The 27734-nt window shown below is 42.4% G+C and overlaps 2 protein-coding genes across 8 annotated transcripts in view; one reads left to right on the top strand and one right to left on the bottom strand.

Moving 5' to 3' along the window:
* Nucleotides 1–3923, top strand: part of scap (SREBF chaperone) — a 35189-nt gene extending 31266 nt beyond the window's left edge. For all 6 annotated transcript variants that reach the window (XM_076890205.1, XM_076890204.1, XM_076890203.1 and 3 more), the window contains one exon: nt 46–3923. In XM_076890205.1, the coding sequence (XP_076746320.1) occupies nt 46–291 (246 nt within the window). In that variant the 3' untranslated portion in view covers nt 292–3923. The remainder of the gene's footprint in view (nt 1–45) is intronic.
* On the bottom strand, nt 3922–22167 carry ptpn23a (protein tyrosine phosphatase, non-receptor type 23, a). Of its 2 annotated transcripts, none has more exons than XM_004560167.5 (24): nt 21931–22167; nt 19872–19946; nt 17967–18094; nt 17492–17568; nt 16048–16097; nt 15827–15958; nt 15654–15734; nt 15436–15567; nt 15292–15339; nt 13922–13978; nt 13614–13672; nt 13450–13529; nt 12267–12381; nt 12089–12154; nt 11718–11863; nt 10866–11183; nt 10228–10382; nt 9796–10127; nt 7107–9627; nt 6715–6899; nt 6506–6610; nt 6141–6279; nt 5707–5820; nt 3922–5246 (listed from the first exon to the last, which is right to left on the bottom strand). In XM_004560167.5, exons 1-24 carry the CDS (start codon nt 22012–22014, stop codon nt 4671–4673), a joined length of 5775 nt encoding a protein of 1924 aa, XP_004560224.3. In that variant the 5' UTR covers nt 22015–22167; the 3' UTR covers nt 3922–4670. The 2 variants fall into 2 exon arrangements, with proteins under 2 accessions (XP_004560224.3, XP_076746317.1); XM_076890202.1 differs by having other exon boundaries at nt 21935–22162.
* Between the last annotated feature and the right edge of the window lie 5567 nt (nt 22168–27734).

Here is a 27734-nt window from a genome sequence, read left to right as displayed (position 1 = left end):
CGTTACACAGCAGTCTGTTATCAGCTTCTCTTTTCTTCCCACCAGGAGGTGGGTTGCGGGGCCAGTCTGGGTGTGATCTCAGAGTCTCTGCTGGTGACGGGGGGGCAGGGCTGCGTCTCCTTCTGGGACCTGAATTTCGGCGACCTGCTGCAGACGGTGTACCTGGGTCAGAGTAGCGACGGTCAGGGTGTCCGGCAGCTGCTGGTGCTGGACAACGCCGCCATCGTTTGTGACTTTGGCAGCGAGCTCAGCTTGGTCTACGTTCCCTCGGTGTTGGAGAAACTGGACTGAGAAGGGCTGGCAGCTATCAGTGGGAACAGTCAAAGGATCCAGTTTTTGCTTTGTTTCGTTGCGTCTGGCGTTTGGATGATGTGCGATCATTAGATACAAGACTGTTTTAACAGGGAGGTGTTTTAAAGTCTGAATATCATGAGGAAAAACTGGCCGTTGAACCTACTGCGTTTTATCAGAGCCATCTTGCTGACGTTACGGAAGGTCACGAGTTTGGTTAAGGTTGGATTTTTCTCACTTGAAGGGAGCTCGCCAGTTCTGAGTTTGTGCTTTTTGTGCACGCACATTTGTTTTTGCAGATCTGCCCTCTATGCTGCTCACACAGGGCGGGGGGAGGCTTGTGACCCCACCCACCCAGAGAGGAGGACCATAGAGCTCCTCTTTTTTGTTTTGTTTTCTTTCTTTTTAATATTCCTGCTGTGCCGTGCGCTCAACAGCGAAGTGCAGCCACAGAGAGCTCGACAGGTCCATCGCCTGCGGGGATGAATTGAGCGTGTGTGTGTGTGTGTGTGAGAGAGAGAGATTGATTGAATGAGTTTAGACCCTTTTTATAGTAAAACTGCTGAGAACAAAAGTTGATTGGTTATGTGTGCGTTTGTGTGAGGGAGAACCAATGATTACTGTATAAACTAAACCTCCAGAGGGGGCTGTTTTTATGTCTACATTTATTATTTATTAGCGATACTTTTTTTTTTTTTTTTCCCTTTTTGAGTAACAGTTTGTATATGAATGACTAATCACAACTTTTAAATAAGACCATAATAATGTGGAAAAGGTGACTTAAATGTAAGAAGGTGTTTATTTGTTTGGCAGCACTGGGCTTTTGGTTGTTTGTAACACTGAGGTGGAAACACGTGTGTTTGTAGATTTGGAGGCCGCAGGGAGGCAGAAAGGGTTCCTCCTTTACCCCATCCTCGGCCTCTGACTCTGGGGTTACTGATGCTGTATGAGGGGCTGCTTTTCCCCAGTGTGTTACACCTTCATCAGGCTACCTCCATTTTTCAAATAGCTTGAATTTTGGATGACTGATGTTGCTTTTTTTTTTTTTTTTTTTTTTATATAATATAAATGCATTCTGTGCTTTAGAGTTTTTTTTTTTTTTGTAAATCACCATTTAGCCATAACTTGGTCACCTGATATCATTTTTAATCCACAATCTTTAATTCAAGCCACAAAGGGTGACACAACCTTGTCGACTACTTGGATCACGTTAGATATACTGTGTGTATATTTTTAGTTTTTGGTATGTTGTTGATGCACGCTTAAGCAGAGTTTGTCCTGAAACCTGTTCTTCTTTTCTTTCTTTCTTTCTTTTTTTTTTTTTTCTTTTTTTTCAGCGACCAGTTGGTAAAAATCTGAAGGAAGGTAACAGTGAATGCATCCTGTCCCTAATTTTGCATAATACTAGTACATTTTAAAACAGTTTGCAGTATTGATGTTGGATTTTTCACATCAGGAATGGGTTTGAGATATAACCTTTTCAAAATTTGGACCTGACACATGTGACACTGTTCAGATAATCTTTTCCTGAAACACACGCAGTATTATATCACACATTTTTTTTAATTAAGTCTTTTTAATTGGACTAAACAGGAAATGTCAATAGTATTTTCAGTCAGTTTTTCCACTATTAGTCATACGGTTGCTCTGTCAGGTATGAATGTTTTCAAACACTTGCTAGACGCCTTAAGAAACCAGACAAAAGCAATGCATGTCAATCATTGTTTTGTAGTGTGTATAATATGAAGCTTCTGTCTGAACATCGAGTAAAGAGCCTTTTGTACTTATTCTGCACACAAGGTGAAAATCCTGTCAATACTGAAACTGTTAAATTCTTAAACTCAACAAGCCAAGTATTTATGAAAGCAATGCATTTTTCAACATTTAACCCCCTCGTTTTTGAGTCTGTGCCTGAACTTCACTTTTTTACTCTGGGTAGAAAGAATGCAATCCTGCAGGTTAAAGATTTTTCTCTGATGCCAACAACATCCACAATGTCCAGAATGTATTTTCTCCCAGTTGTCATCTGTTGTTTCTATCTGTATGTCCTGAATGTCGTCTCAGAAAATCCGTTAAAAGACCTGCACCTGATCCCTGCGGTCACAACACTAACTCCTTTCATCTCTAACCCTCTGATGTACAAGCTCACACACATTTTTAGGCACTTTGTTTTTGCAATTTCAGCTTGTATGCAGAAGAGTCGGATGTAACTGGACTTAAAGTTCACACCTGCAGCGCTGTTAAACACGCACGTGACATATAGACTGCAGCGCTTGTTCCTCTCGGATGCAGCGACCAGAGTTTCTTTTCCAGAACCAAGCTGATGATTATCGTATGATTTTTTTTTTTTTTTTATTTTTTTTTTCCAACTGTAGCATCAGTATTCACATTTCAACTTCTGAGACGAATGGCACCTCCATCACAGAGGCCAGTAATGTGATCTTGCTGCTGTGGCTGTTGATTTATTAGCTTTGTGGTTTTTGTTTAGTTGAAAGCTTTAGAAATGGGGGAATGTTTTGTTTTTGTTTTTTTTTTAGATTTCAGTTTCACATGTGTTTTCTAGAAATGTGAATTAAAGCTCAAGTTTGATATTTTGGGAACCTGTATTTGCTTTCTTGCAGAGTTAAATACTGCCGAATGTACACAGTGACTGGGTTAGCAACTCCAGTTAACTCTGCTTGCTGAGAAGTTGGTCTGAAAACTGCAGCACTGAGATGTCAAGGAATTACACTCTATATTCAAAGAAATTGTCAGAGCTAAAACAGCCGTTTTATCGTTGTGCTATTCTGTGATCACAGGGGCTCCATGCTGAGGATATTTTAGTGTTGTAAAACAGAAATCTTACATTTCTAAAACGGTGAGAAATCGCCAAGTGTAGTGTTGCAGGCACAGTTCCTCAGAAATGTGACCCTGATTCTCTCATGCCTTAGTTTATCTGCACATAAACAGTTTCCTTTAACAGTGTTTACTAAATATCAAAGTCAAAAGGTCGAGAAATTATATATAAGAAAGACGAGAACTTGTGCCGTGTTACTCAAACGAAAACTTTGTGGCAGCATCAGTTTCCTCTGCCAGTAAGCGCGTACACACATTTTCTAAAATGTCAAACTATTCTTTTAAAGCTGAAGGATAGGAAGGTGGGTTGGTGTGGTGATTGAGTTGAGTCACTGCTTTTTCTGAATGTTTCTGTTTATAAAGATGAACTATGCCTTTAATTTTAGATCGCTTCATACCTTTCCGTCTCGTTTCAGCCGTCACGGCACCATATCAAGAATTTGTGGATGCAGCAGCGACCTTTTTAATCATTTAGGTTAAAATAAATCTTTAGCTGCATCCTCACAATGAATGGCAGAGATGTTGTGGGTCTTGTTTGATCCTCCTCCAGCTGCAAATACAAATCAGTGTAACATTTCTTACTTAATATTTTTTTTGTTTAGATTGCTGTAAAAAGCATCGCAGCACAAACAAATGTAATCCCCAGGTGTTTTCCTCCCCCCCCAATCCACTCCAGCCTTCTCCCCTCATTGGCTGGCTACAATCTACGCAGGCTGTAGTAACTTGTTTACTATTTTGTAACAGCGCAAAACTTTGTACTAATTTTCAAATAAAGAGGCTTTGATACCACAAAGGTTGACTGTCTACTGGATTTATTTCAGATTTTACAATAATGAATGATTAGTATCTTTTTTAATTCCAGAAGGACAATTTTTGTAATATTCTAGGTTTAAGATATTTACAGTGTTACAAAGAAAAATAATCAACTTGTTAAGACGTGCTGATTTGTATGCTCCTCTGTTAACATAAAAACTGAACTGTACGCACTGATTGAGTTGGGAGTGCCTCCACATGCCTGCAACTTCATCTTTTATTCCAGCCATTAAATAATCACAGAGCGGCCAAGCGATGTCACACCCTTGGCAATGCTTTGATGACCAACAGTGAGGCGCCTGTGAAGTGGAGTGCATGCTGGGATTTTTTTTTTTTTTTTTTTTTTTATAAGATGAGCGCAGGTTTGGTGCTGGAAGAGCAGACATGCTTCCATCCACCACACACGTAAAAAGAAAAGCAGCAAAGAATGAAGATAATACCAACGAGTGCATAGTGTTCTGGTCCCAGAAGCCATCAGTGATTGAAGGAGAAGCAAGTGTTTTTAGTTTCAAGCCTCACACCCCTAAAGCAGTGCAAAGTACACATTTCAATCTTCAAAACTGAACCCTTACAATCTGCCACTAGGCACATCTTGGTAATCAACCACTAAAATATCTCCAAGCCAATTTGTTTTGTTTTCCTTCTTTTTAAAGCAGGATTAGAAAGTGCTATAGGCCATCACTGACACCTGGTGGTAGAGTGGGTGAAAAGCAGAAATCTATAGTTTCATCTCAACGCTTGCTGAGGCTCCAGAGGGGATCCAGGCTACTGAGCGGGTCGTCTCCTTCGTCCCCTCGAGTTCCGTGGAGACCCTGGCCTTCTGCCGGCTGCAGAAAGCTTTGTTTAGTCACCCGCTGTTTCCCTCGACCCACCCCGTCCATGGAGAAGGCTTCAGGCGTCAGCGAGGCCAGGAGCTCCAGAGATGAAGGAGCCGGTGCAGAGGAAGCAGGAGGAACACTGGGCGGAGCCTCTGGGACTGGCTGATGGTTGGGTGCTGGCAGAGAAGAAGGGGAAACGGCATCAAGCCCGTTGGGTGGTGGAGGAGAGGCAGTGGGCGAAGTGAGAGGCGGGCTTAAGGAGGATGGGGGCTGTGGATCTGTGGCAGGACAGAGATCCTGGAGCTGCTGGATGTCCCCCAGTGAGTCAAGAGCAGGTAAGAGAGGGCCGACCTGCTCCTCAGCCTCCATGCCTGCATCTGTGGTACTTGGAGGCCGGATGCTTAGTTTAGCGATGGTGGCTTGAATGGAGCTGATGGGCATGTCACCGCCGAGGACAATATCCTGCTGAGATTCCTGTCTCGGGTAAGGCTTCAGAAAAACAGAGAGAGGTGTTTAAGAAATACAAATGAAAGAAGTGATGCAGAGAAAAAAAAACAAATACCTTCAGTACCTCAACTAACCAGAACTCACAATTCATTGGGAACAATCAGGAGTGCAAAACTGTACACAATTAGAGGGTTACAGTCAGATTAAAGTTGTGCAATTAGATGTGAGATGCTAGGGATTTGTTTTAAGAACCATTTCAGAAGTCCATGTCTAGAAATCTACAATAGAGGTGAGTAAAGTTTTGACTGCATAGCTCACAACACTGAACAAAATTGGCTCCAGTAAATATATGTATGTGACATTCTGTCACCTACAAGCTGCGTGGCTATGGTTTTTCAAAGGATTATTAATCAGCAGCAACATATCTTTCCCTTTATGGTGCTTTGTGAGCCACTAACCAGTTGAACTTATTTGAAAGGACAGTATAAGAAGAATGACAAACCTTTGTGGCTGCAGAGTTGGTGTTCTTGCTGCAGGTGGCGGTCGTGATGCCGTGGCGCTGAAGAACCTGCTCGGCGTGCTTCAAAACAGCCTCATAGCAAAACTTCAGGTGGAGCTGGAGGCAGACCGAAAGATGATATAAAGTGTGTACTATATGAAGAGCTATTCATCAGCAGTGCCTGATTCATGATGTACTTTGTCAGCATAGTCACATATTTCTACATTTAGGATTTTTGAGCAGCACTTTGCAAAGTGTTCTGTGCAACTCTTCATTTATTTCATAATGCTTAATTAAAATTTAGGTTTTAAACTCCTTGAAATGTACAATCAGCTTTTTCTGTTGTCTATATGTACATTTTTGCGTATTGCAACTTTAAACCTGCGACAACAAAGATCAATCCTAAACACAACATCAGAGTCCCATCTCTTTCTTACCTTCTCCTGTAGCATGTTCTTCCTCTGTTGTCTCATCTTCTTCACCAGCAGTGGAAGGTCTGGGATCCCATTTCCTGCCTCCAGCTCCTGAACAGCTGCATACAGCAGACAGAAGGCGCCAGTGCGTCCAACACCCGAGCTGAGACAAAAAGTGTACAGACTGATTAACAACAACTGAGATGCTAAAATGAATAACAAGGATCAAAACTTAGTTGGTCTTTTATCAGCAGGAAGCAAAAACAGTACACGTGTGTTATGTGTTGTCTACACTTGAAGGCTATGACCCGGAGGGCCAGGAGCATTTACATGCATTGAAGAAATTCCCTGTATGTAAATGGAATGGACAGCCACAGAAATACGCTCACCTGCAGTGCACAACAACAGGTGTATGTAAGGGTCTCTGGTGAAAGTAGTGTCCATGAACCTCTTGGATGAACCGCAGCAGATTGCTCTTGCTATCAGGAAGGCCCCTAATGGGATATGAAGAAATAATATTTGATGTACTTACGTTGCACTGCCAGGCTGACTAAGAAAAGTCTTTATCTACAGTTTTTAATATAAAGAGATGACTTACAGCTCTGGCCAGGAAGTAAACTGGAGATGGACAACAGTCCGCTTTAGGCTTTGGTCACGGTACTGCAGACTGATCATGCGCTCCACGTGTGTTGGTGTCATCTTCTGTGTTGTTAGGCTGAGTGTTATTGGTCCCTGAGAGAGTTGCTGGCCACGCTCCGTTGGGAAGTAACGCCAAACCTTTCCCTGTGAGGATATGGAAAGATGTTAAACACACAAACAACAAAGTAAATTAATTTAATGATGTGTAGCTTAATTTATTTGAGAAAACAAAAAAAACAAAAAACAAACACAAAAAACTTTAAGTTCTCTTGTAAAAAACATTTTTACACACTACTGAAAAATAGTAATGTACAGATTATATACTTCCACTGTGCAAACTAAACTCTGTACCTTTTCCAGCTCCTGCTCCGAAACCAGCATAACAATCAGTGACACTTTCTGCTCATACACCATCAGCCAGAAATCTGCTGCTGTGCCGGTGAGCGGAGCCTGCGTGGCAATAAGGCGTGGGCAGTATGGTGACAGGTCTTCCACATAGCTAGCGTTAATGTAGTCATCTTTCCCTGACTGTAGCACCACACGGTTTATGTCATAGGGCATTACGTCCTGATGACGGTTCTTCATGGTGTAGCAGCGGGCAATAGCAATGGAAAGCTGGCGAGCATCTTTCTCCTGCTGGTCCTGTAGCTCTTTCCAGCGGGCATCCAGCACAGAAAGCCCTCCCTCATTCTCTGAGGGGTTCTCCAGGGAATCTACTTGGGCTCTGTAACGTTCTAGTTCACTGTGAAGGCGGGCGACACGCTCTGGGGCTTGGTATGGGTCACCCTGGATCAAGAGAACTCCCTGGGAGCTTTTCTTTCTACGCTCCCCATCCTGAGGGTCAGCTTTGGTGGGTTGGAGAACATTAGTGGGGGCCTTGGTGCCTCCCGGTTGGCTCTCTGGACTTGAGGACAGGAGGTCATCTGTGCTTGAGTTCTGTCGTTCAAACAGTGAAGTGGAGGAAGAAACAGCAGAGGGAGAGGGAAGAGTCGATTGGGCTGTGCCTCCAGGAGTCGGGGTTGAAGCGGGCCTCTGCTGAGGGTTCAGACCTAGAGAAGACGGACCTGGAGAGGGTGCAGGGGAGGGAGAAGGTGAAGGGGAAGGTGGGATACTGTTGGGTGGCTGTGATACTATAGGGCCTCCAGGAGTGGGCTGAATCATGTGCTGAGTAGGTGGGGCATGTATACCATGTGGGCCTATGGCAGTGGGTGGCTGTGGGGCACTTGAAGGTACATTAGGTCCTGGAGCTGGAGAATACATAGCTGAAGGCTGTGGATGTGTCATAGAAAGAGGAGCCTGAGGTTGTTGCGGAGCAGCAGGCTGTGGTGCCAGAGGCTGCTGAGGCATCATTGGCGCTGCTCCAGGGTAGCATACGCCCCCAGGATGAGGCAGCTGAGATTGGGGTTGGTTGGGCATCCGCATGGGCTGCTGCGGCATATTTGGCATGGGAGGCTGTCCAGGGTGATGGTGGTGCTGTGGGGGTAGTGTATTGGAGGGCATTTGAGGCATAGGCCCCCTTGGCAAGTGGCCCTGAGGACCAGGAACCATATGGGGTTGTGAAACAGGAGGCATCTGTGGGTGCATTGCAGAGTGAATGGGTTGGCTCGTTGAGGGCATGTAGTTTTGTGAAACCGGAGGCATCGGCTGACTTGTGGGGGGTGCTGGTGCTCTGGGACCACCTGGTATTTGCATCTGTGGGTGAGGCGGTATCTGCTGGGCACCGGGGGGCATGGAGACCTGTTGGTGCTGTGGTAGCATGTGTTGATGAGGGAGTGCTTGGGGCATCTGTTGGTTGGAATGGGGTGGGTAGGGTTGAGATACAGGGGGTGCTGCTTGAGAAGATGGGGGTCCTGGTGGGTGTGTAATCTGAGGTGGCCTTGGCATGGAGCCTGGCATCATTTGAGGGTGTTGAATATAGCCCTGTGGAGTCTGGTAGCCTTGGCCTCTTGGAGGCTTCGCCTGAAAGCCATTTTGTTGTGACTGTAGCTGACCTGGAAATGCCTGCTGGTACTGGGGAGGAACACCAGGCTGTTGGGGCATATATGGATGTGGGTAGGTTTGTTGGTTTTGAAGAGGATGAGAGCCAGGAACAGCCCTTGGTCCAGGCTGGTACCCCTGAGGGAGTGGTTGTCCAATTGGCTGGGGGTACTGCTGTGGATGCTTCTGCTGTTGGGACTGGGGAGTCTGGCCTATACCCGGAATGGGACCTGTCGGTTGGGGAACAAACTGGGGGTATGCCCCTATCTGTGGAGGCACAGTGTAACCAGCTGAGGCTGCAGGTGGGACAGGGTGGTGTTGTGTGGGGGTGTAGCTGGGTATAGGTGCCTGGATGCTGTCCACCGTGGTGGTTGAAGGTCGAACAGGGACAGGGGCAACATGGCCAGGTTGGGGAGCTTGAGGAGGGGGAGGCCGATAGCTAGGGAGCCCTGCCTGGGGTGGCATTTGTGGAGGCCTCTGTGGAGTCATCTGTGGTAGGGGCCCACGTGGCAGGGGTCCCTGTGCTGCATGAGTCCCTGCAGTAGGAAACTGAGCAATCCGTGCCAGGAGTTCTGGAGGTGGCAGGTTAGCAGGGAAGCATGGAAGACCAGCAGCTGAAGCAGCCGGCCAAGGCAGAGAGGTGCCACCCAAGTTAGCACCAGGTTGCATGTAGGCATCAGGACCCGGCAGATGTGCTGCAGTGCGAGGGAGGGAAGGAATATCAGGAGGCAGGCTGCGGAGATCCTCAGGCAGGTCACCTCCCAAGGCCAAGATGGCCGCATTGATCTGGGCCAGTTCTGGATCCTCTAGGCCAGAAGAGGTGGTGTCAACATCCTTTGGCTTAAGGGACGGCTTAGCTGCCGTCGGCCTCGCTGGTGGCTTTTTCTGGGTCTCTCTGAGGAACGGCCAACACAAAGAGGACAGCATGAAAAATCACAAATGTGGATAGCATTTGTCTTTTACAAGTAGTTATAAGTTACTACTACATGAAGTACTCGTGATTTGTTGACTATAATTAAAGTACTCAAAAAGCTTTAAAATATTATTCTAATGTCTTCCTTACTTTTCGAGTATGGGCTTCCTTTCCTCTGCCCTGGTCTGACACAGGGCCTTTGCCCTCTCCAGTAGACGTGATGCTTTAGCTTCCAGGTCATCGTAGAACTCTTTTCCCTCCTGTGATTTCTTCATCAGGTCCTCGTAGGCTTCATATGAGCCCACCAGTCCCTGGATAGTTGTGTTCCACTGCTGCTCAGTCTGGGTCAGGCTTTTCCGAACAGAAGCGTATTGAACATTGGCTTCGGTTAAAGCCTTCAAGATGTTTTCCTGCGCTGCGAGGTTCTGGTCGATGTATACCTTTACTTGTTCGTACTTCTTCAGCTGCTCCTCAAATATGTGCTGGAGAGACACAAGTTAATAAGTCTCTCACGACAGCATTTATTTAGCAACTTAAACAAATAACAGTGTAACGTGGTTGCAAATGTGTTTTGCCAAACACCTTCATGTCTGCTCGCTCCGTAGTGACGAGGGTGGATGTGATGTCATCCTGCTGGATGAGGTCACGTAGCTGTTTTTCCAAAGAGCTTCTCTGTTCCCTCATCTCCTGCACCTTTCCCAGGATCCGCTTCATGCACTGCAGACCTGCTACTTCCTCTGCACAGACACAGGTGCATGTACCGTATGTGTTTATATTCACAACTCAAACAAAATCATATTCACAGTTTGACCAGTTAAAAAATAAACAATTAAGCTGTAGGGTATCAAATAAGACATTGCTCACTATTTTCCGGCATTTTTTTTAAGAGAAAATAATTCCTTAGTCACAGGACAGTCAGCTGGCTTACTGATTTAAACTAATAAAAAAAATTAGCTACTAAAACATATTAAAACATATACTGGATTTTGTCATTTGACCTAAATCTTAAGACTTTCCATTATTCATTAATGCGCAGCCCTGACTGTAATGCTACAATAAAAGTAATATACAACTAGGTTTCATATTTATAGTAATTATCTAAACTTTTTAACTTTGAAGAGCAGAAAATCTTGGGTGACTTTAAATGACCCTAATGACTTTATCTGCTCTACTAAACCTTGCAAAATTACAGTAACCTCTCATTATCAAAAAGCCCTCACCTTCACTCAGCTGTGGCCGTGGCAGGGCTTCTCTCAGACTATCCAGTGGCCCCCCCAACAGACGCAGATTGCTGATGTGCAGGTTCATGGCCCGGTGGAGCTCCGTGTTGGTAAAACTGGCCTTCTCATGAGCCTCCATATACTTCTCAAGGTCTCTGCGGATTTCAGCCAGAGCCTGGCCCTGGGCAGCTGGGTGCAACTCACCCACAGCAGGGCCACCAACTTCCTGGAGGGCTCGCTCACCTGCTTCATCCACCTCTAGCACATCTCTGATCTCTTTCAGTGAAGACTCCACATCAGTAAAGACACCAGAGAGCACTGTGCAGGAGAGGACATGAATAGTCATGAAAATATTGCAAAAATTTGGGGGGGGAAATGTGGCTTTTAGTTATCAAGAGATCATGCATGCTTAATTTTGTACATGCATATTTGTGCAAACTATTATGGACACACACCACTCGCTAGGACAGTTAAAGGTCAGCAATATTTTAATGTTGTGACATGAAATAATCTTCAATTCAGCTTTGGATTTAATGAAGAGCTTTCACTTAAATAATTTGCTGTAGGGACAGCAAATTATTAATAATGACCCACAATTTCGCTGTTTGTCATCGGATGACCTACTCACTCAATTGCTTCAATTAGGAGACAACTGTTTCATAAGAATGTAGCTTTTCTAAATCAAAGTGTTTGATTAAATTATTGAGCACCAGCTGCTGTAGCTGGGAAAAACAATTCCAGCTGTTGAAATTCGAGGGTTTTGCGTCTTCACTGTGTAACCTCTGTGCACTCTCATAATAAAAGATAGCAACTGCAATTGTTAGGTCTGCTGTGCTTGCCTGTGGCACTCACCTTGCATGGACTGAATGAGGCTCTTGACGGTGTCAGGACGGACGCTGAGGGCAGCGCACTTCTCCATCAGGACTGGAGGAAGGTGGTTGTACATATCGAGGTTGTCTACAGACTCTGGCTCCAAGCCTAGAGAGTCCATGAACTGCCTGTAGAAGGAGGAGGCAATAACAGTTACCTAATACTGCAACAGAATCTTTAAAACAAAACCCTAGTATTTTAAGTACTTTAGTATTTAATGTGGGTATAGATTAAAAGTTTTGCTGTACCAAGATTGGTTCTTATTTAAAATTCAACTGGGGGAAAGAGAGATATTGAGTAAGCCTTAGTTCGTTTACCACTTGAATGCAAAATTAATGACACATCATACTCACTCTAGTGTTTCATTCTTGCTTTCAATCTTAGCCATCACATCCCTCAACAGCTTGGCCTTTTCTTCACTGAAAAAAAAATACATAAGATATAAAAATGAAGATGAATAACGTACTAAAATATGATTGCGGATATTTTCCCATTTCTAGGATGAACTTGACATCCACAGAGGGAGCCTACCTGTACAAAGAAGAGGCTTCGTGGGCAGCCATGGGCACCAGTTTGGCAAAAAGGTCTGGTCCAGTGACAGTCGGGTCGGTGGGATTGACCGGCAGAGCTTTCACCAGAGGAGCACCTAGAAAGACAAAAAACATTTATGTAAAAGCGCAGATGAGCATAAAAGGAGAGCATGTAACCAAATGCATTCAAAAGAAGAAACTACTGTCATTTTACTTTTTAGCATCACTTGTACCTAATTTTACTCTTACATCCCAAACGTGGGGCAACTTGATTCAACAAACATAAGTTTGTCTTAATGAAATAAAAATATTCACAAAAAAAAATCTTTGGTAACATCTCAAATCTGAATATTTAAGAATGTCTGCAGTATTATGACAGAGTAAATCACTTACTTTGGTTATGGGAAAATTAACCAACCAAGAAAAAGCAGTTTAATCAGTCAATAAAGTAGACTGATACCCCAACGTAATTTGAAAAAACTGCTTGGCCACTGGTCTGTTTCAAAACAGAGAATCATGTTCTGCCCTCAAAACATCACTTTATTGCATTTAGTCATTAGTAGTTATTAAACTTTCATTCTGTCTCTCTCTGCTTTCTGCTCTTTCCTATCACCTCAAACTGGTCGCAGCAGATGATTGGTTCTGCTGGAGGTTACTTCCGGCGAGTTTTCCCCCCATAGGGGGTTTTCTAATTGTTGAAGTTTCTTTCTAAAATTGTGGGATCTTCTCCCTACAATAAGAGCACCCTGAGATGACCGTTTGTGAATTTGTGCTATATAAATAAAATTGAACTGAACTGAACATAATTCAATTAATTGACGGCTTATTTCTCAAAAAGGGCCTAATCTAGAATAAATGGTTGTCAACTTTTGCATTTAAATATAAAAACTGGCTAATATTAGCTTTGACTGTGCATTACTGTTGGCCAAGCATAACATGACATGCAAAACTACTTTAGAAACGACATATACATTAAAATCCATGAATTTTACTTAGTGAAACTTGATGATTAAAATAATTATATCCAAGGAAAACAGAAAACAAAGGCACGACACCAGGATAAAAATGAAGGAAGATATACAAAAACATATTCATACACAGTGTATACATATTTGCAACACCCTATATGCAAAACCAGCTTTGCATGTACTGACTGAGCGAAACATACTGATGCTTCCTGTTACCTTTTACAGAGGCTAGAGTCTCCAGAGACGGAACAGTCTCATGATAAATGAAATCATTGTCCTTTTTGGCAGAGTTAAACCTGCAAGGTCAAAGAAAAAAAAAGCTCAAAAACCGCTGATGATCATGAAGTGGCCGTAACTGTTAACTAAGAGTTTTTGCTCACTTTCCACCGATAACATCCATGGTGAACTTCAGGGCCTCTTGCACGCTGTCAGGTTGTCCCTGGTTGTAGTAGGATAAAAGGAGAATTCAGAACGAGTGATTGAACATCTTTTTTCTAAATCACAGAGTGTGTTTCCAGTAATAGGAGGTCTATGCATCTGTATGATGCATGTCTGCAAAGACAACTTCAGAAAATTTGATTCTCCCAAAAACATTTGAAGTTCAAGTGTGAAAACAGTTCAAAGAAAGTTCAAGTCACACTAAAACGACCTAAGCATGGATTGCCGGGAAGGTAGAGAGAAGTAGTACCTTTGCTAGTTTGACGGCTTCATTGAGTTTGTCCAAGGAGCTCTGCAGGTAAGCCAACTGTGGGGGAAAATGAGCATTTAAGCCATTTAACCGACAGAAAAATAAACATGACTCAACAAAACTAACTAAGAAACTGGTCAAACTAACTGAAACAGTTTTACCTCTAAAATTTAAAATAAAACTAACCATTGTGACACTCAAACGTCATGTTTAATTCAGATTAAAAGAAACTATTCCCTTATTAGTACCAAGAAGGAAAGAGTTTCTTTCCAGTTTCCCAGGATGTCAGGAAAGGGTACATGTCACTAATGTCACTAGTTCCTGGTGGCAGGATGCCAGTAAGACAGGAAGAGTCTTCATTCTTACATATTTGTTTTTAAACATAAATAAATCTATGAGGTAACATAACCACTGTGCTCTAATGTGCCGCCACCAACCCCCACAAACCAAATGTTAGTCATAGGTATTGGTTTGTTAATAGTGTGATATTTTCTCATTTTCACATTCTTACTAAGATTAAGATAAAGAATATCCTATTACCTCCTGAGAACAGTGGAAAAAAATGTCACGTCACTGTCTTTACAGTTAGGCTAGTTCAGCTGCATACTAGCCCAGCTTTATACGCAGCATACAGACATGTTAAAAAAAAAGGTCAAAGAGTGTATTTCAAGAAATGCAAAACAACAGTTTTTTAAGCGATGACGAGCTGGCATTTTTAGAGTTCTTGCCACTCAAAGCACTATGAGCTGTGTGCACTTTAACCACTTTAAAATCACCAACAACCAAATAAGAGTTCGTTGAATGTGGGAGGAAGCCACAGTGTTCAGAAGAAATTCATACAGGCATATGGTGAACAGGAAAACACCACACAGAAAAGCCCCGTTTGATATGAACCCAGGACCTTCCTGCGTTCAGGCAACATTGCTAACCACTGAACCAGCTCGCCACTCAAAGATTTGCAGCACCAGGTGGGCTTCCATACGTGTGCTAACCAGGAAAAACCAACTTAGGCGAAAGATCAGACCACAGCGGACTCACTATGTTGATGTGGCTGTAAGGAAAATGATCAGCTGGAAACCCTCAATTTGAGCAATACATGTGCATTAGTAGAGATTATAAGACAAAAATACCCTTTCTAATCTAGTTAAAGAAAAAATACTTGTTTGTCTTTATTTCAGTTGAACTGTTAGACAATTAAATGTATTAATAACATTAGAAAATGGGAAAATTTTAAAATTATATCAGCACTAATTCCTCTCGTGGGATTTTTAATCATATCAGTAGCAATGCAGCAAAATATGACTGCACAAATATAAACCACAGCACCCTGACAGTGGAAAATAAATAATGCATCTGTGTGTTGGTCCTACCCGTTCTCCATACTTCTGCTGCTCCTCTGCCTGTTTTCCCATATGAAGCTGTTGAGAGAAGCGAAAGCAATTACTGAGACCAAACTCAGCACACACAAACAAGTGCATACATGTAGGGAACTAATTTGCCCCATAAACACTCACATGCGCGATAGAAGCAAAGTAATAAATCTTCATCTGAACCAGTTTCTTCCAGTCTTTCTGGATCTTTCCCAGCATGGAAGCCGTCTCCGAGTTCTCCAGAGCCCTGCACGCTTCTTTGTAGTAATCCACCACCTGTAGCAACAGGGCCGCAGTTATTAGCATTTAATATTAAAATTAATGATGACTATATGATTCATATTTAATGGTAAGAAGTCAACCTGAGCACTTATGCGAGCAACCAGGAAACTCTTCCTGTTGTCCAACATGGACTTCTCCAGAAGACATTCCTGAGCCTGGCCCTGCGAGAGGGACCAAGGTTAAGGACACTCATTTGTTTTGTGTGTGTGTGTGTATTTTAATCTATGCATGCGCATGTAGGTGTGTAATCTACCAGCATAAGGTTGATGTTGAGGTTCAGAATCTGGTGGCTCATATCCACACTGAAGTTGTGGCTGAAATGGTCTCTCAGGTAGGAGAAGGCTCCTGCTGAGCACTGGAAATGAGTGCAGGACACCTTCATCCCCTAAAAATGAAACAGAAAGAGTCAGTGGGACTGTGTGAGCAAACAAAATGGCCAGAATTACTCTGCGCCCATGTATGTGTCTCTCTTACCTCCTCAGATACCCTGTTGTCCATGGCTCCCAACATGGAGTGCAAGGCCCCTGCAGACAATCCACAGATAAGTTTGGTGGAATTTGTAGGTTTTGTTGTTCACATTCAGTAAATAATTGGCATTTAAGCTGAAAATTATCTGAATTTCTCCGCATTGTTCTTTAAAGGAAGTGATTTGTGTGACACGCTCAATAGTGGCATGCCCCTACAGCATATACAATATGGTACTGAGGGGTTTCATGTACATATTTAACATTAACTTCTGAAAATCTCCAACACCCTGAAGAAAAAGCGATTGTTTGTGTCAACCATAGAATTCTGAAATAACACAAGTCAAAGCTAACACAAGTAAACACAAAATGCAGTTTCTAAATGAAGGTGTTTATTATTAAGTTATTATGTTATGACATAAATTAAAATGGTAAATGGCCTGTATTTGTATAGCGCTTTACTAGTCCCTAAGGACCCCAAAGCGCTTTACACATCCTGTCATCCACCCATTCACACACACATTGACACACTGGTGATGGCAAGCTACATTGTAGCCACAGCTGCCCTTGGGCGCACTGACAGAGGCGAGGCTGCCGAACACTGGCGCCACCGGGCCCTCTGACCACCACCAGTAGGCAACGGGTGAAGTGTCTTGCCCAAGGACACAACGACCGAGACTGTCCAAGCGGGGGCTCGAACCGGCAACCTTCCGATTACAAGGCGAACTCCCAACTCTTTGGAAAGCTGAGTTTCGCCTGCCACACCTGTTCTCAGTCAAGACATCACTTAAGTAGGCCCTGCCTGACAAAGTGGAGCAGACAAAAAATATAATGAATTCTGCTGTCTACCAAAAAATCCTGAAGGAGAATGTCAAGCCATCTGTTTGTGACCTCTAGCTGAAGCGCACTTGGCTTTTGCAGCAGGACAATGATCCAAAACATATCAGCAAGTTTGTTTCTGAATGACTTGAAAGAAAAACCAAAATGAAGACTTTGGAGTGGCCTAGTCAAAGTCCTGACCTGAATCTGACTGTGATGTTGTGGCACGACATTGAAAAGGCACTTCATGCTTGAAAACCCTCCAATGTGTCTGAATTACAACAATTCTCCAAAGATGCTTCGACAGTGTTGTAAAAGACTCATTGTGAGTTATTGCAAACGCTAAATTGTAGTTGTTGGTGCTAAGTTATTATGTATTGGGGGTAATCACTTTTTCCCACAGGGCCATGTAGCTTTGGATTTCTTTTCCCTTAATAACAAACACCCTCATGGATGAAGCTCCATCTGATTAAAATATAATTTAACAAATACTACAGTACTGAGCAAGACAGCATCGAACGTTCCAATCAATTGCTTTCATGTTTTTCATTTTTTGTTTTGTTTTTTTAAACTGACATGTTCAGATGCGTTTAACTGTTACAGTTTATTACTATTATTGACTCTAAGTGACTCACCCAGATTGTACAGGATGCAGGCTTGCTCATAGCTGATGTCATCATGGGTGACTGTTTTTCCAGAGAAAATTTCAGTCCTGTTTTGCAAAGAAAATAGAAAAGTATTTTTAAAGAGAATAAAATGCCTGAACAATATCATATATTATTGATTTCTAAACCATAGTATTAGAATGACACTGTATTCATAGACACTACAGAAAAAACACTGAAGGACTGCATTAATTAAATGCAGTTGAATTAAGTCTAAATTAGAATTTAGCAGTACAGGTTCGCACACCTAACGTCAGTTCATTCATTCTATCCACATCCCAACATTCAGCAACTAAGCCAGTGTGCTGACACTGCTCTCTACGAGCAAGCTGCAGTGAGTGTGTCTCTAAAATAAGCTTCTCTGGTGTTCAGCAGTACAGACTGCAGTTGGATGGGTATGTGTAAACACTCCATACAGTTTCTGTGGATTCCTGTGTGTTATTACCATGAGATGGGTACTGCAGCCTCCTGGCCGGTTCCCATGGGCACCCGGCTCTGCAGATAATGCAGCTGGCCAAAGTACTTCCTCAGTGTGCTGCATCCCTCGAAATCCCTCGTCACATTCACTGCGCTCTGCGAAGCAGACACAAACATTGTGTTTCTGTTGTGTTTAATCAGCTACAAAAATCATTACCGTAATTGTCGGGCTATAAGCCGCTACTTTTTGCACAAGCTTTGAACCCTGCGGCTTTTAGTCAGGTGCGGCTTTTCTATGGATTGTCCATGAGCGGATTTGTTTTGTTTGTTCCGCTGTTGTACGGCACTACGTTGCCTGGCGGAAGGATCGGAGTTCAAGAGTGGTATGTTAGTCACATGTCCATCCGCCAGGCAACGTAGTGCCGTACGAAGTAGCGCGAAAAACAAACTTCAAAGTAGCACTACGCGTTCAGCTGGAGGCGTGGATGATGAGCGGCGATAAACTTGCAAAAAGCAAGTTATGCCCAACTCCACCACTGGATTCTGACAGCGTGGGAAAGTGTGAAAACATCCACGATCACCAACGGATTTCGAAGGGCTGGACTGCTGCCTGATGGAGAGGAGGCTCTTCAGAAGGTGTTCGACTCTGACACTGACAATGAGGATTTCTTTGGTTTTGAAAGTGACAACGAAAGAAAGGAGCTGAGAGTGGATGATGAAGCCACCCTGAGCCTGTTCGTTTCCGACACTGGAGGAGAGGACTTTGGTGGTTTTAGTGCGCAGGAAGAAGAGAAAGATGGTGGTGAATGACTGACTTTTCTTCTTGTTAAAGCCGTGTCACTGCACCTGAGCCTAAAAGGTAGTCTGCATCTATTTTTCTGGTGTGCTGTAGGTTATTGTTATGTACTACATTTGTTACTCATTTATGAAGCACAGTACATGTTTTGTACTTGTAATTACCACTACTTGTACACATACCCTAAAAGGTTATGCAAATATGTACCCATAACTTGTTTTTCAAAATATTAATAAAAGTGGTGTGTCTCCAAACAGCCATCTCTTTCCTGACAATTCGATTTGTGCATATTCTCTTACATATGATAAGTCAACATTGAAACACCTGCGGCTTTTAGTCAGGTGCGGCTAATGTATGTACAAAACAGGATTTTCCCCTGCTTTTAGCTTGTGCGGCTAATATTCAGGTGCGCTCTGTAGTCCGGGAAATACGGTACTCTTGCAAAGACGCTGTGACCCAGCCCAGCGATGAATTATGTAACAATGGGTTTCAGTGCTTAATGCTCAGAATTTATCATTTTCCTTGGCAACACTCATTATGATATGATTGATAACTTGTATCAGAATGTTTTGTATTGAAAATCCCTGTCCACATGGAAATACTACTATTAATGTAAAACTGCACACATATGACTATACATGATGATCTTAACCTCATCACAAAACAGACAGTTTGTAGTTGTGATGCACTGGATGGAGGTTTCTTTTACTATCTGGTTGGGATTGTCAGTGTTAAGGTTAAATATTAATGACTTTACGTGATAACCAAGTTTATTCATCACAATTTTATTTACACAGTCCTTTCAAGGTGCTTTATAGTGAACAGTATACACCTTGCAGTGTTAGAGAGAGAATCCCAATAATCAAAAGATCCCCTGTGAAGAAGCACTTAGCAATGGTGGGAAAGAAGAACTGTCAACAGAACACGGCGTCCTGCAACAAACACTATAACCCCGGCAATATCCCAGTAAGGACTCATAGCCGTATGTGAACTATGCCTGGAAGTTGGGAACACTTAATTTCAGGTACAAGGAGATGCCTAAAAGTGAATTCCACTATATTCAATAGCAACCCACATAACGATGGACAAGTCCGAGTCACAGAAATCTGACTGAGAATACTTTGACACAGTGCTCACCTGCCGCAGCGTCTCCAGTTTCTTCAGCTGTTCGTTGTAGTTGTCCGGATTCTCTCCATAGTTCTTCAAGATGAACTAGAGAAAAAGAAGCAGAAGCAAGAAGTAGGTGAATGTGCTGCTGAAACTCAGGTAAAAACCAAATTAAATGAAGGGTTAAATCCTAATAAAGAAATAAAATATCATCTCTAATACTGAGGGTTAAATTCTTTAGAAAAAAAAATTCAAATGTCTTTGAACTGGGGCTCATAACTCATTATGTTAATCTTTAGTCTTGAGCATAAGCCAAGCATTTAGACTCTTGGAGCTTCAAGACTTCCCATCATGCTTTGCCAGGACTCACACTGTCCCCCATAAGCACTACAATAAGCTTTAAGCTACTACCGTAATTGTCAGGTCAGGAGGTAAACAGCCCTGCAGATACTCATTATTCTACTAGTGCTTTTGTTTCAATTTTAATTCAATCATGGAAAGGTCACAATGACAAAGCAAGAAGACAGGCACAGTCACGTTGTTACTCCTTCAGGCCAAATATGTGCTGTTGTGCATTAGTTTGGGGTAAACAGAGAAAATGTTGGTATTTTAGATACATTTTAAAATAATGTTGTTCTGATCGACTACCCCTTATTTAAAGGCTACACTTTTAAGGCCAATAAAAATAATAAAATAATCATTCTTAGTATTTTTTAAGAAAACACTCTGTCGTTAAATTAAATCAAAATAAATCTTCCTATTACCAAAAAGAATTACTAATAAGAAAGTCTGAAACTGCATCTCCACCTCCACAGTGGCTAAAAATATACTCCACACCATGTATGAACTGAATCCTTGGACCTAAAAGGATGTCTGGATCCAGATCAGTTTGTGACATTTTTGTGGAAACATCAAGATAACATCTCTCGAATTTGCTTAGATAAATCTGAAATACATTTGTGAAACTATGATCCCACAAGTGCAATTTTGTTCTCTGTGCCATAACGATTTGCTAACAAACAAACCAAACCAACCATATAACCCCTCTGATTATTGTATTTAGTCATGAGGACAAAGTCCTTTTACGTGCACGAGGAAGAAGTTAGGGAAGACAAATGAGTCACCAGATAAAGATGATACCAGCTTTAATAAGCAGTCAAATGATCTGGAGTTTAAATATCCCAGATGAGCTTTGGAAGCAGCAGGCCTAAAAAAAAATCCGTTAATATTTAATTTTCTTTTTTTCAAGCTAAGAGCGAAATCCCTTTTTGACACCATACAGGAATAGGCTCTTCTAACGCCCAATGGGAAAAATAAAGCTTGGACGCTCACATAAACAAGGTTTTCTCCCAGAATGGATTTGAAAGCACCAAAAAAAAAGGGCCCGAAACTCTTTCTTTTTTCCTATTTTTTAAAGAGTTATTATCTTCCATATTTGTCCTCTACAATTTTGTTTGTTTCTGTTTTTAAATGCCTTTATTTGTTTTTAACATGCGCTACATAACAGGATAGCCCATCTTTCTTACGGTTAAGGTAAGAAGTAGCGTCACAGGTTTAGTGACAACTTTCCCTGTGTATTTCGTTATAGAAGCTTATGTAAACCCGTGTTTATTATTAAGCAGGCTGATAGTTTGAATAGTACAAACTGCTCCGCTCGCTCAGGTGCATGTGACAATGAGATCATTGTTTATTATTCTCATGTCGGAAGGCTGACTCGAGGCGTAGGAGTCCTAGAAATACTCACATATGCCTTTCGCGTTGGCAGTATTTTGATCGATTCCTACAAAGCTAGCCACTTAGCTGAAAGCTAAATATCAACTTGAGTTTTTAGCTTATTACCAGCTAGCAAGCAGCTTGCTAACGTTAGCAAACAAAGGCAGTGAGCAGGAGGGGTTTGCCTGACACAGACCTTTGCTAGCACGTCAGCTACCCGTTCTGGAAAAATCTTTTACCCTCGACAGGTAGCGACAACTGTTGCTTTGAGTTATGGCTAGCGGTATCCACTTGACAAGGTTATCCCTTCGTTCATAATCCTTGTTTAATTGACTTTCGACCTCAGCCCTGTTGCTCCACTCCCCACCCAGCTCACCTGCCTCACGGACGGGCTGAACTGGAACTCCCCAGCCTCTTTCAGATCCAGCCAGATCATCGGCATCCGGGGGACCGCCTCCATCGCGGCCGAATCTACACGGAGCTCTCAGTCGGTGCGATGTCAAAATCCCGCTGACGAATTTGTGGACGTTAACGGTTTTCCTGAAGATAGCTTTTCCCCCCAAACAACTGTGTCATGTATCCATTTACACTTCAACCGGAAACTGGAAACACACGTGACGTAGGCCTTCGATATGCTTGTGAGCGTTTCTGGGAAATGTAGTTCCTGAAGAAACTAGACTTAGGATATAAATCACACTGGAAAGTAGCTAACGTATAATTTTATTATACAGCCACAAATTTAAAACATTTACAACTAAATATTTTATAGGAAAAAAGTGAACCCAATATAATTGATTTTCTTGTGTCAGAAGAAATGAGAAAGATACAAATCGCCATAGCAAGAGTGAAATGTTTTTGTTATACTTTTAAAACTTTAACCTAAATCAAATCTTTTTTTAATAATATATTTATATTATGTAAAGCTAATTGGTTAATGTGGTCATAGTTTTTAACTTCTTAGTTTTTAATTTATTACAGTAAATTAAAAACTACAACTGCACACTCATGTCTTTAAACTAATTGTTTAATTAAACCATAAGGATTATTTGTTAAGGAATGGTTTACCATGATACTCTTTTTTAAATGTTGAGCAGCCTATTGGTTATTTTATTTTCAGCACTTCACCAATGAGTGAATGATTCTCCTGGAGAGAACAGTAGTGCATATTGGGCTGCAGATGCTGGGGATCATAATGTCAGAGTTCTAAAAACAACTGGGTCACAGCCTGGGGCAGCTGTTACAGATTAATTATGGAATAATATTTAGCCTAATCCATAATAAGATGCATGTGCATACTCGTCTACCTCCATGGAACACTGATTGTTTTGGCTTTACAGACATTAGAGTTAAAATTATGCAAACTGGCAATGAAGTTCTAAACAGTAAACAGCGTCACCTGTTAAAAAGGTTTTTCTGGGAACTAGTGGCAGTTTTTGAAGGCGCTGTGTATTTATTGCATGTTCACACGATCTCTGCATTTTAAAATAAGTGGAGAAATTGGAGCTTTCACCTTTTTATCTTTTTAAAACAGCCACATCCGGGATCATTTATATTTATGAATTAAAGGACTGCTGCTAATGAAATGGGGCAGACCCATCTCCTCTCCTAAAGTAAAGCCGACTGTGTGAGTGAAAGTTATGATCATTTACATTTCTGTTACCGTGGAGTGTCAGCTTTGGCTGATAAGCTGTCATATTTGCGGCAGTGTATGAGAGAGAGCTGGAAACTCCCTAGTCTGTGACAAACTCATACATCATTTCCTTCTTGTAATTACATGAAAAAGAAAAACTTATGCAAGAGGGCTTTTTTTTTTTAGCCTGTAGGTTATGTTTATGGTAAATCTGAGATCTAGATGGTGACAGGAGTTCAGTTATAAGATGACAGAAGTTCTTTTGGAGTGGTAATTCAACAAAATATTACTGAAAGTGGAATGACAGTGTATAAATCATAGAAATTACTCCGGCTTAGGTTCTACACAAATATTTACCTACATTATAGCAGCTACCAGCCTTGAAGTACTTATTAGATCAGTGAAGGTGCACTCAGTGTAGGTAGGTAGGTAGGTAGGTAGGTAGGTAGGTAGGTAGGTAGGTAGGTAGATAGATAGATAGATAGATAGATAGATAGATAGATAGATAGATAGATAGATAGATAGATAGATAGATAGATAGATAGATAGATAGAGGAAGTGGCTGACATCCAGAAGTCCCACTAGTGGCTGGACAAAGCTGGACTGAAAGACAGCACACAGGCTCTAATCATGGCAGCACAGAAGCTGAGCACAAGATCCACAGAGGCTGGGATCTATCACACCAGGCAAGACCCCAGGTACAGGCTGTGTAGAGATGCCCCTGAGACAATCCAGCACATAACAGCAAGCTTCCAAGATGCTAGCAAGCAGGGCATACATGGAACGCCATAACCAAGCGCCCGGCATAGTATACAGAAGTATCTGTGCTGAGTATGACCTGGAAGTCTCGAGGTCTAAATGGAACACACCCCCTAGGGTAGTGTTGACTGACTGAGCTAAGATCCTGTGGGACTTCCAGATACAGACGGACAAAACGGTGGTGGCTAACCAACTGGAGATAGTGGTGGTAGACAAGGTGGCTGTAGTGATAGATGTAGCATCAGGAAGAAGGAACACGAGAAGCTGGAGAAGTACCAGTGGCTCAGACAAGAGCTCGAGAAGATGTGGAGAGTGAAGGTAACGGTGGTCCCAGTGGTAATCGGAGTTCTAGGTGCTGTGACTCCCAAGCTAGGCGAGTGGCTCCAGCAGATCCCAGGAACAACATCGGTGATCTCTGTCCAGAAGAGCGCAATCCTGGGAACAGCTAAGATACACATGTTTGAAATGTTTGAAATAAAAATGAAATAAAAAAAATAAAAAAAAGATACTGCACAGGACCCTCAAGAAGCTCCCAGGCCTCTGGTAGAGGACCCGTGGTGGAAGGATTGACCGCCCACAGAGACAATAGGGGAATTTATATATATATAGCTAAGCTGCAAACCCGCCTCACCCGTTTTTTGACATGACAAAAAAGAAAAACACACATTTTAAAAATAATAAATAATAGTAATCTGTAACCATCTTGCATGGTTTTCAGTAACGTCACCCTGTGCAGAAAACACCTGTCTTCATATGTGGTTATCTACAGTTGTTCTCACGTTCTCTTCATTCTTCTTCTGCCCTCTGTTGTGTTTTTCATTTTCTTACCACCAGAGGGCACTGTGTGCCTCTGTACAGAACAGCGTCAGAGCATCAACACCGAAGACGTGCTGAAAACGACGGCACTGCACTGGGAGGCTCCGCACGGCCACAGGGAGCTGGCCGAGCTCCTGCTGGGGTGCGGTGCAAATGTCCTCTCCCACAGCGAGCTCGACATGATGGATCCCAGGAACACTGAGCTGAACGTACTGCTACAGGTGGATGGATGGGAGTGAGGACGGAAAGAGAAAGACTGTGAAGGATAGAGGAATCCAGACAGTTAAGAACAGGGAAGCGTAAGGACAGTGTGAGAGAGTAAGGAGTCAGTAGAAAAGACAGATAAAGGATATTGAGGCAAAGTGGAGTGAATACAGACATAATGGTGAGATAAAAGAGGGAAAGTGGCATGATGGGAAGATGAACAAAGCAGGCAAAGAGGACATTGTAAAGATGAGGGAGGACTAAATAAAGAGGGACCGAAGAGATATAAGGACATAAGGAGAAAGATAGGTTAAGGACAGAAAAGCTGAGGCAAGTCAAGTTAGGTCATCTGGGTTTCTGGCAGCATCTCAGACACATAACATTTTGGCACAAGGTTATTAAACAAGATAAGGGAACAGGAGACAGTGAAAAAGACACAAAATGACCAAGCACATTTCAGCCAAGGCAGGTAAAAAATGAACACAGAAGGGAGAGCGAGATGGACAGATAGATGAAGGCGGAAAGGCAAGGAGACATGGATGGATAAATCAGGGGCCTGTGAGAGAGGAGGGAGGGAGAAAGATGGACAGAGATTATAGGGACAGCAAAACAGAGAGGAAGCATGAGGAAGAGGAGAAATGGTGAAGCCAGGGATATTAACAAAAAGGGCTGATGGAGGAGGACGAAAAGTCAGAAGACTGTGGGACTGCAGGCGCCAAACATGTTTGCATGGGCCCCCTGTGATTTCCAAAATACGTCTGATGTTTTCTAAGTGCGACTAGCGAAGCCCCAGTTTGACTGGTGTTGCTATGGTTTCAATAGCCATGCAGCCTCTGTCTGTCAGATGTTGCAGACTGTTTTTTACCATAGCACCCACATTAAGACACCATTTCACAATATAGAGGATTAGACCCAGTGATTATTAAAATAACAGTTAAATGGTTGTGGATTATATTAAAATGGGTGGACACGGACACATTTGGAGATTTTAAAAGGCCCACGTGCTTTCCTACCAAGGTTTTACATAATTGAGGTGTGTGGGGGCTCTCAGGCGATACGTAGGAGGCTCTAGTTATCATTAGATAACTTATCTCCCTTATCAGGACTCTTCAGCTAGCCAGACTAGAGATAGTAGGGCCTCGAGCAAAAGCAATGGATGACCCATGCGACACGGTTGCATACAACAGGGCACCGATACAGAACGTGTTTATGAAACATAAACACCCACGAGGAGGGAATTCATGACTTTGTGAAGGATGAATCACTGTAAGCGCACATTATGCCAACACAAGTTCATCGTCGAAAGTTAACTTTAACTAGGGGATTTTTGAGGCATTTCATGAAGCCACAAAAATGTTTTTATCATGTCCAGAGAGCACAGACACTCAAGTGGTAGGCAGATGTCTCTTTCAGATGAGGTGCACTAAATTGAGACAGGATTCATTAATAGCTTGATTTACTTTTTTGCAAAAGAGAATATGGTACAGTCAGTATAATGCTTTCTTTCTAATCCTAGGCACTTGCTACTCTTTATAAAAAGTGCTGTCACATTCAGTTACTAAGTATTTGCCTCCATCCTGATTCCTTTTTTTTTGTATTTTTGTCACGTTTCAAATCATCAAATAGATTTTAATATTAGACAAAGATGACCCACATAGATACAAAGTGCAGCTTTTAAATGATTATATCATTTAGTAAGGAGGAAAAAAAGCTATCCAAACCTTTGTGAAAAGGTAATTGTCCCCTAAGCCTAATAACCAGTTGTGTCACCCTTGGCAGTTTGCCTTGACCTGTGTACATCCCTGTCCTTGTGCAGATTTGTTGAAAAAAATGTAGATCTTCTGAGGTTACCCTCCTCTACATCTAAAGGGTCTATATTTTTCCAGTGCTAGGCACCGCAGGACATCTGTAGAGGTCTGTCCATGTCCTGAGTGTTCAGAGCTGTTTTGATGGCACAAGGAAAACACACTATCTGACAAATGGTTTGATTTGGGGGCAGATTGGTTTGCAGACTATTAGTAAATGCAACGGAAATAAATTTTACCTAATTGAAAACCACCAATTCCTTGTGTGCTTGCATAGGACAGCTTACAGAACCAGAAACAACTACATCTACGTCATCATCCATGCTGGTGGGATTGTCAACATTTCAGAACTGGGCCTCCACTTCCAGCAAGATCACGGCATGGAAGTGGAGGCAATGGAATATGTGAAAAGACACCTAACAAGACACATTATCTTGAGAGATAAAAAAATGATTTCTGACAAGAAACAAGAAAAAAAATTAAAAGTTACTGAACAGTAACTGACAACTGTTAAACAGAACAACTCAGAAAATGTTCTTGGAAGGAAACGCTTTCAACAGCTAACATTCATTTAGAGCAGCAATCATTCGCTTACACCTGTGAGAATAGAAGAACATCAAAAATGTTAGTATGCACAGCTTAATCCCTTTTTCCCTTTGTGGTTGTGTAACAGTTTGGCTTTGTTTCATTTTTGTACGGCAGCAAAGTGTTGGAGTGGTCCTTTGTGGCTGTTATCTAACAAAGCTAGCCAACTGTTGTCTTCAGACAAGTTAGAGAACACTATGGATGAAATAATTCTTCAGCATGGCTGCACAATGGTGGGCTAAGGGTCATCTCTATACTGGTGAACCAGGAGCCAGCAGCTGTGGGCCAACAGTTCATCCTCACCCTGCTTTGGCAGCAGAGCGAGTGGGCTATTTATGTGCTCAGTGCTTTTGAATACTGATTAGGAGGTAAGGGAGATCA

Source organism: Maylandia zebra, linkage group LG11 (assembly GCF_041146795.1).
Source record: "Maylandia zebra isolate NMK-2024a linkage group LG11, Mzebra_GT3a, whole genome shotgun sequence".
In the NCBI taxonomy this organism is placed as follows: Eukaryota; Metazoa; Chordata; class Actinopteri; order Cichliformes; family Cichlidae; genus Maylandia; species Maylandia zebra.
Note: the sequence above shows the minus strand (reverse complement) of the source record. Positions and strands in the feature narration are given on the sequence as shown.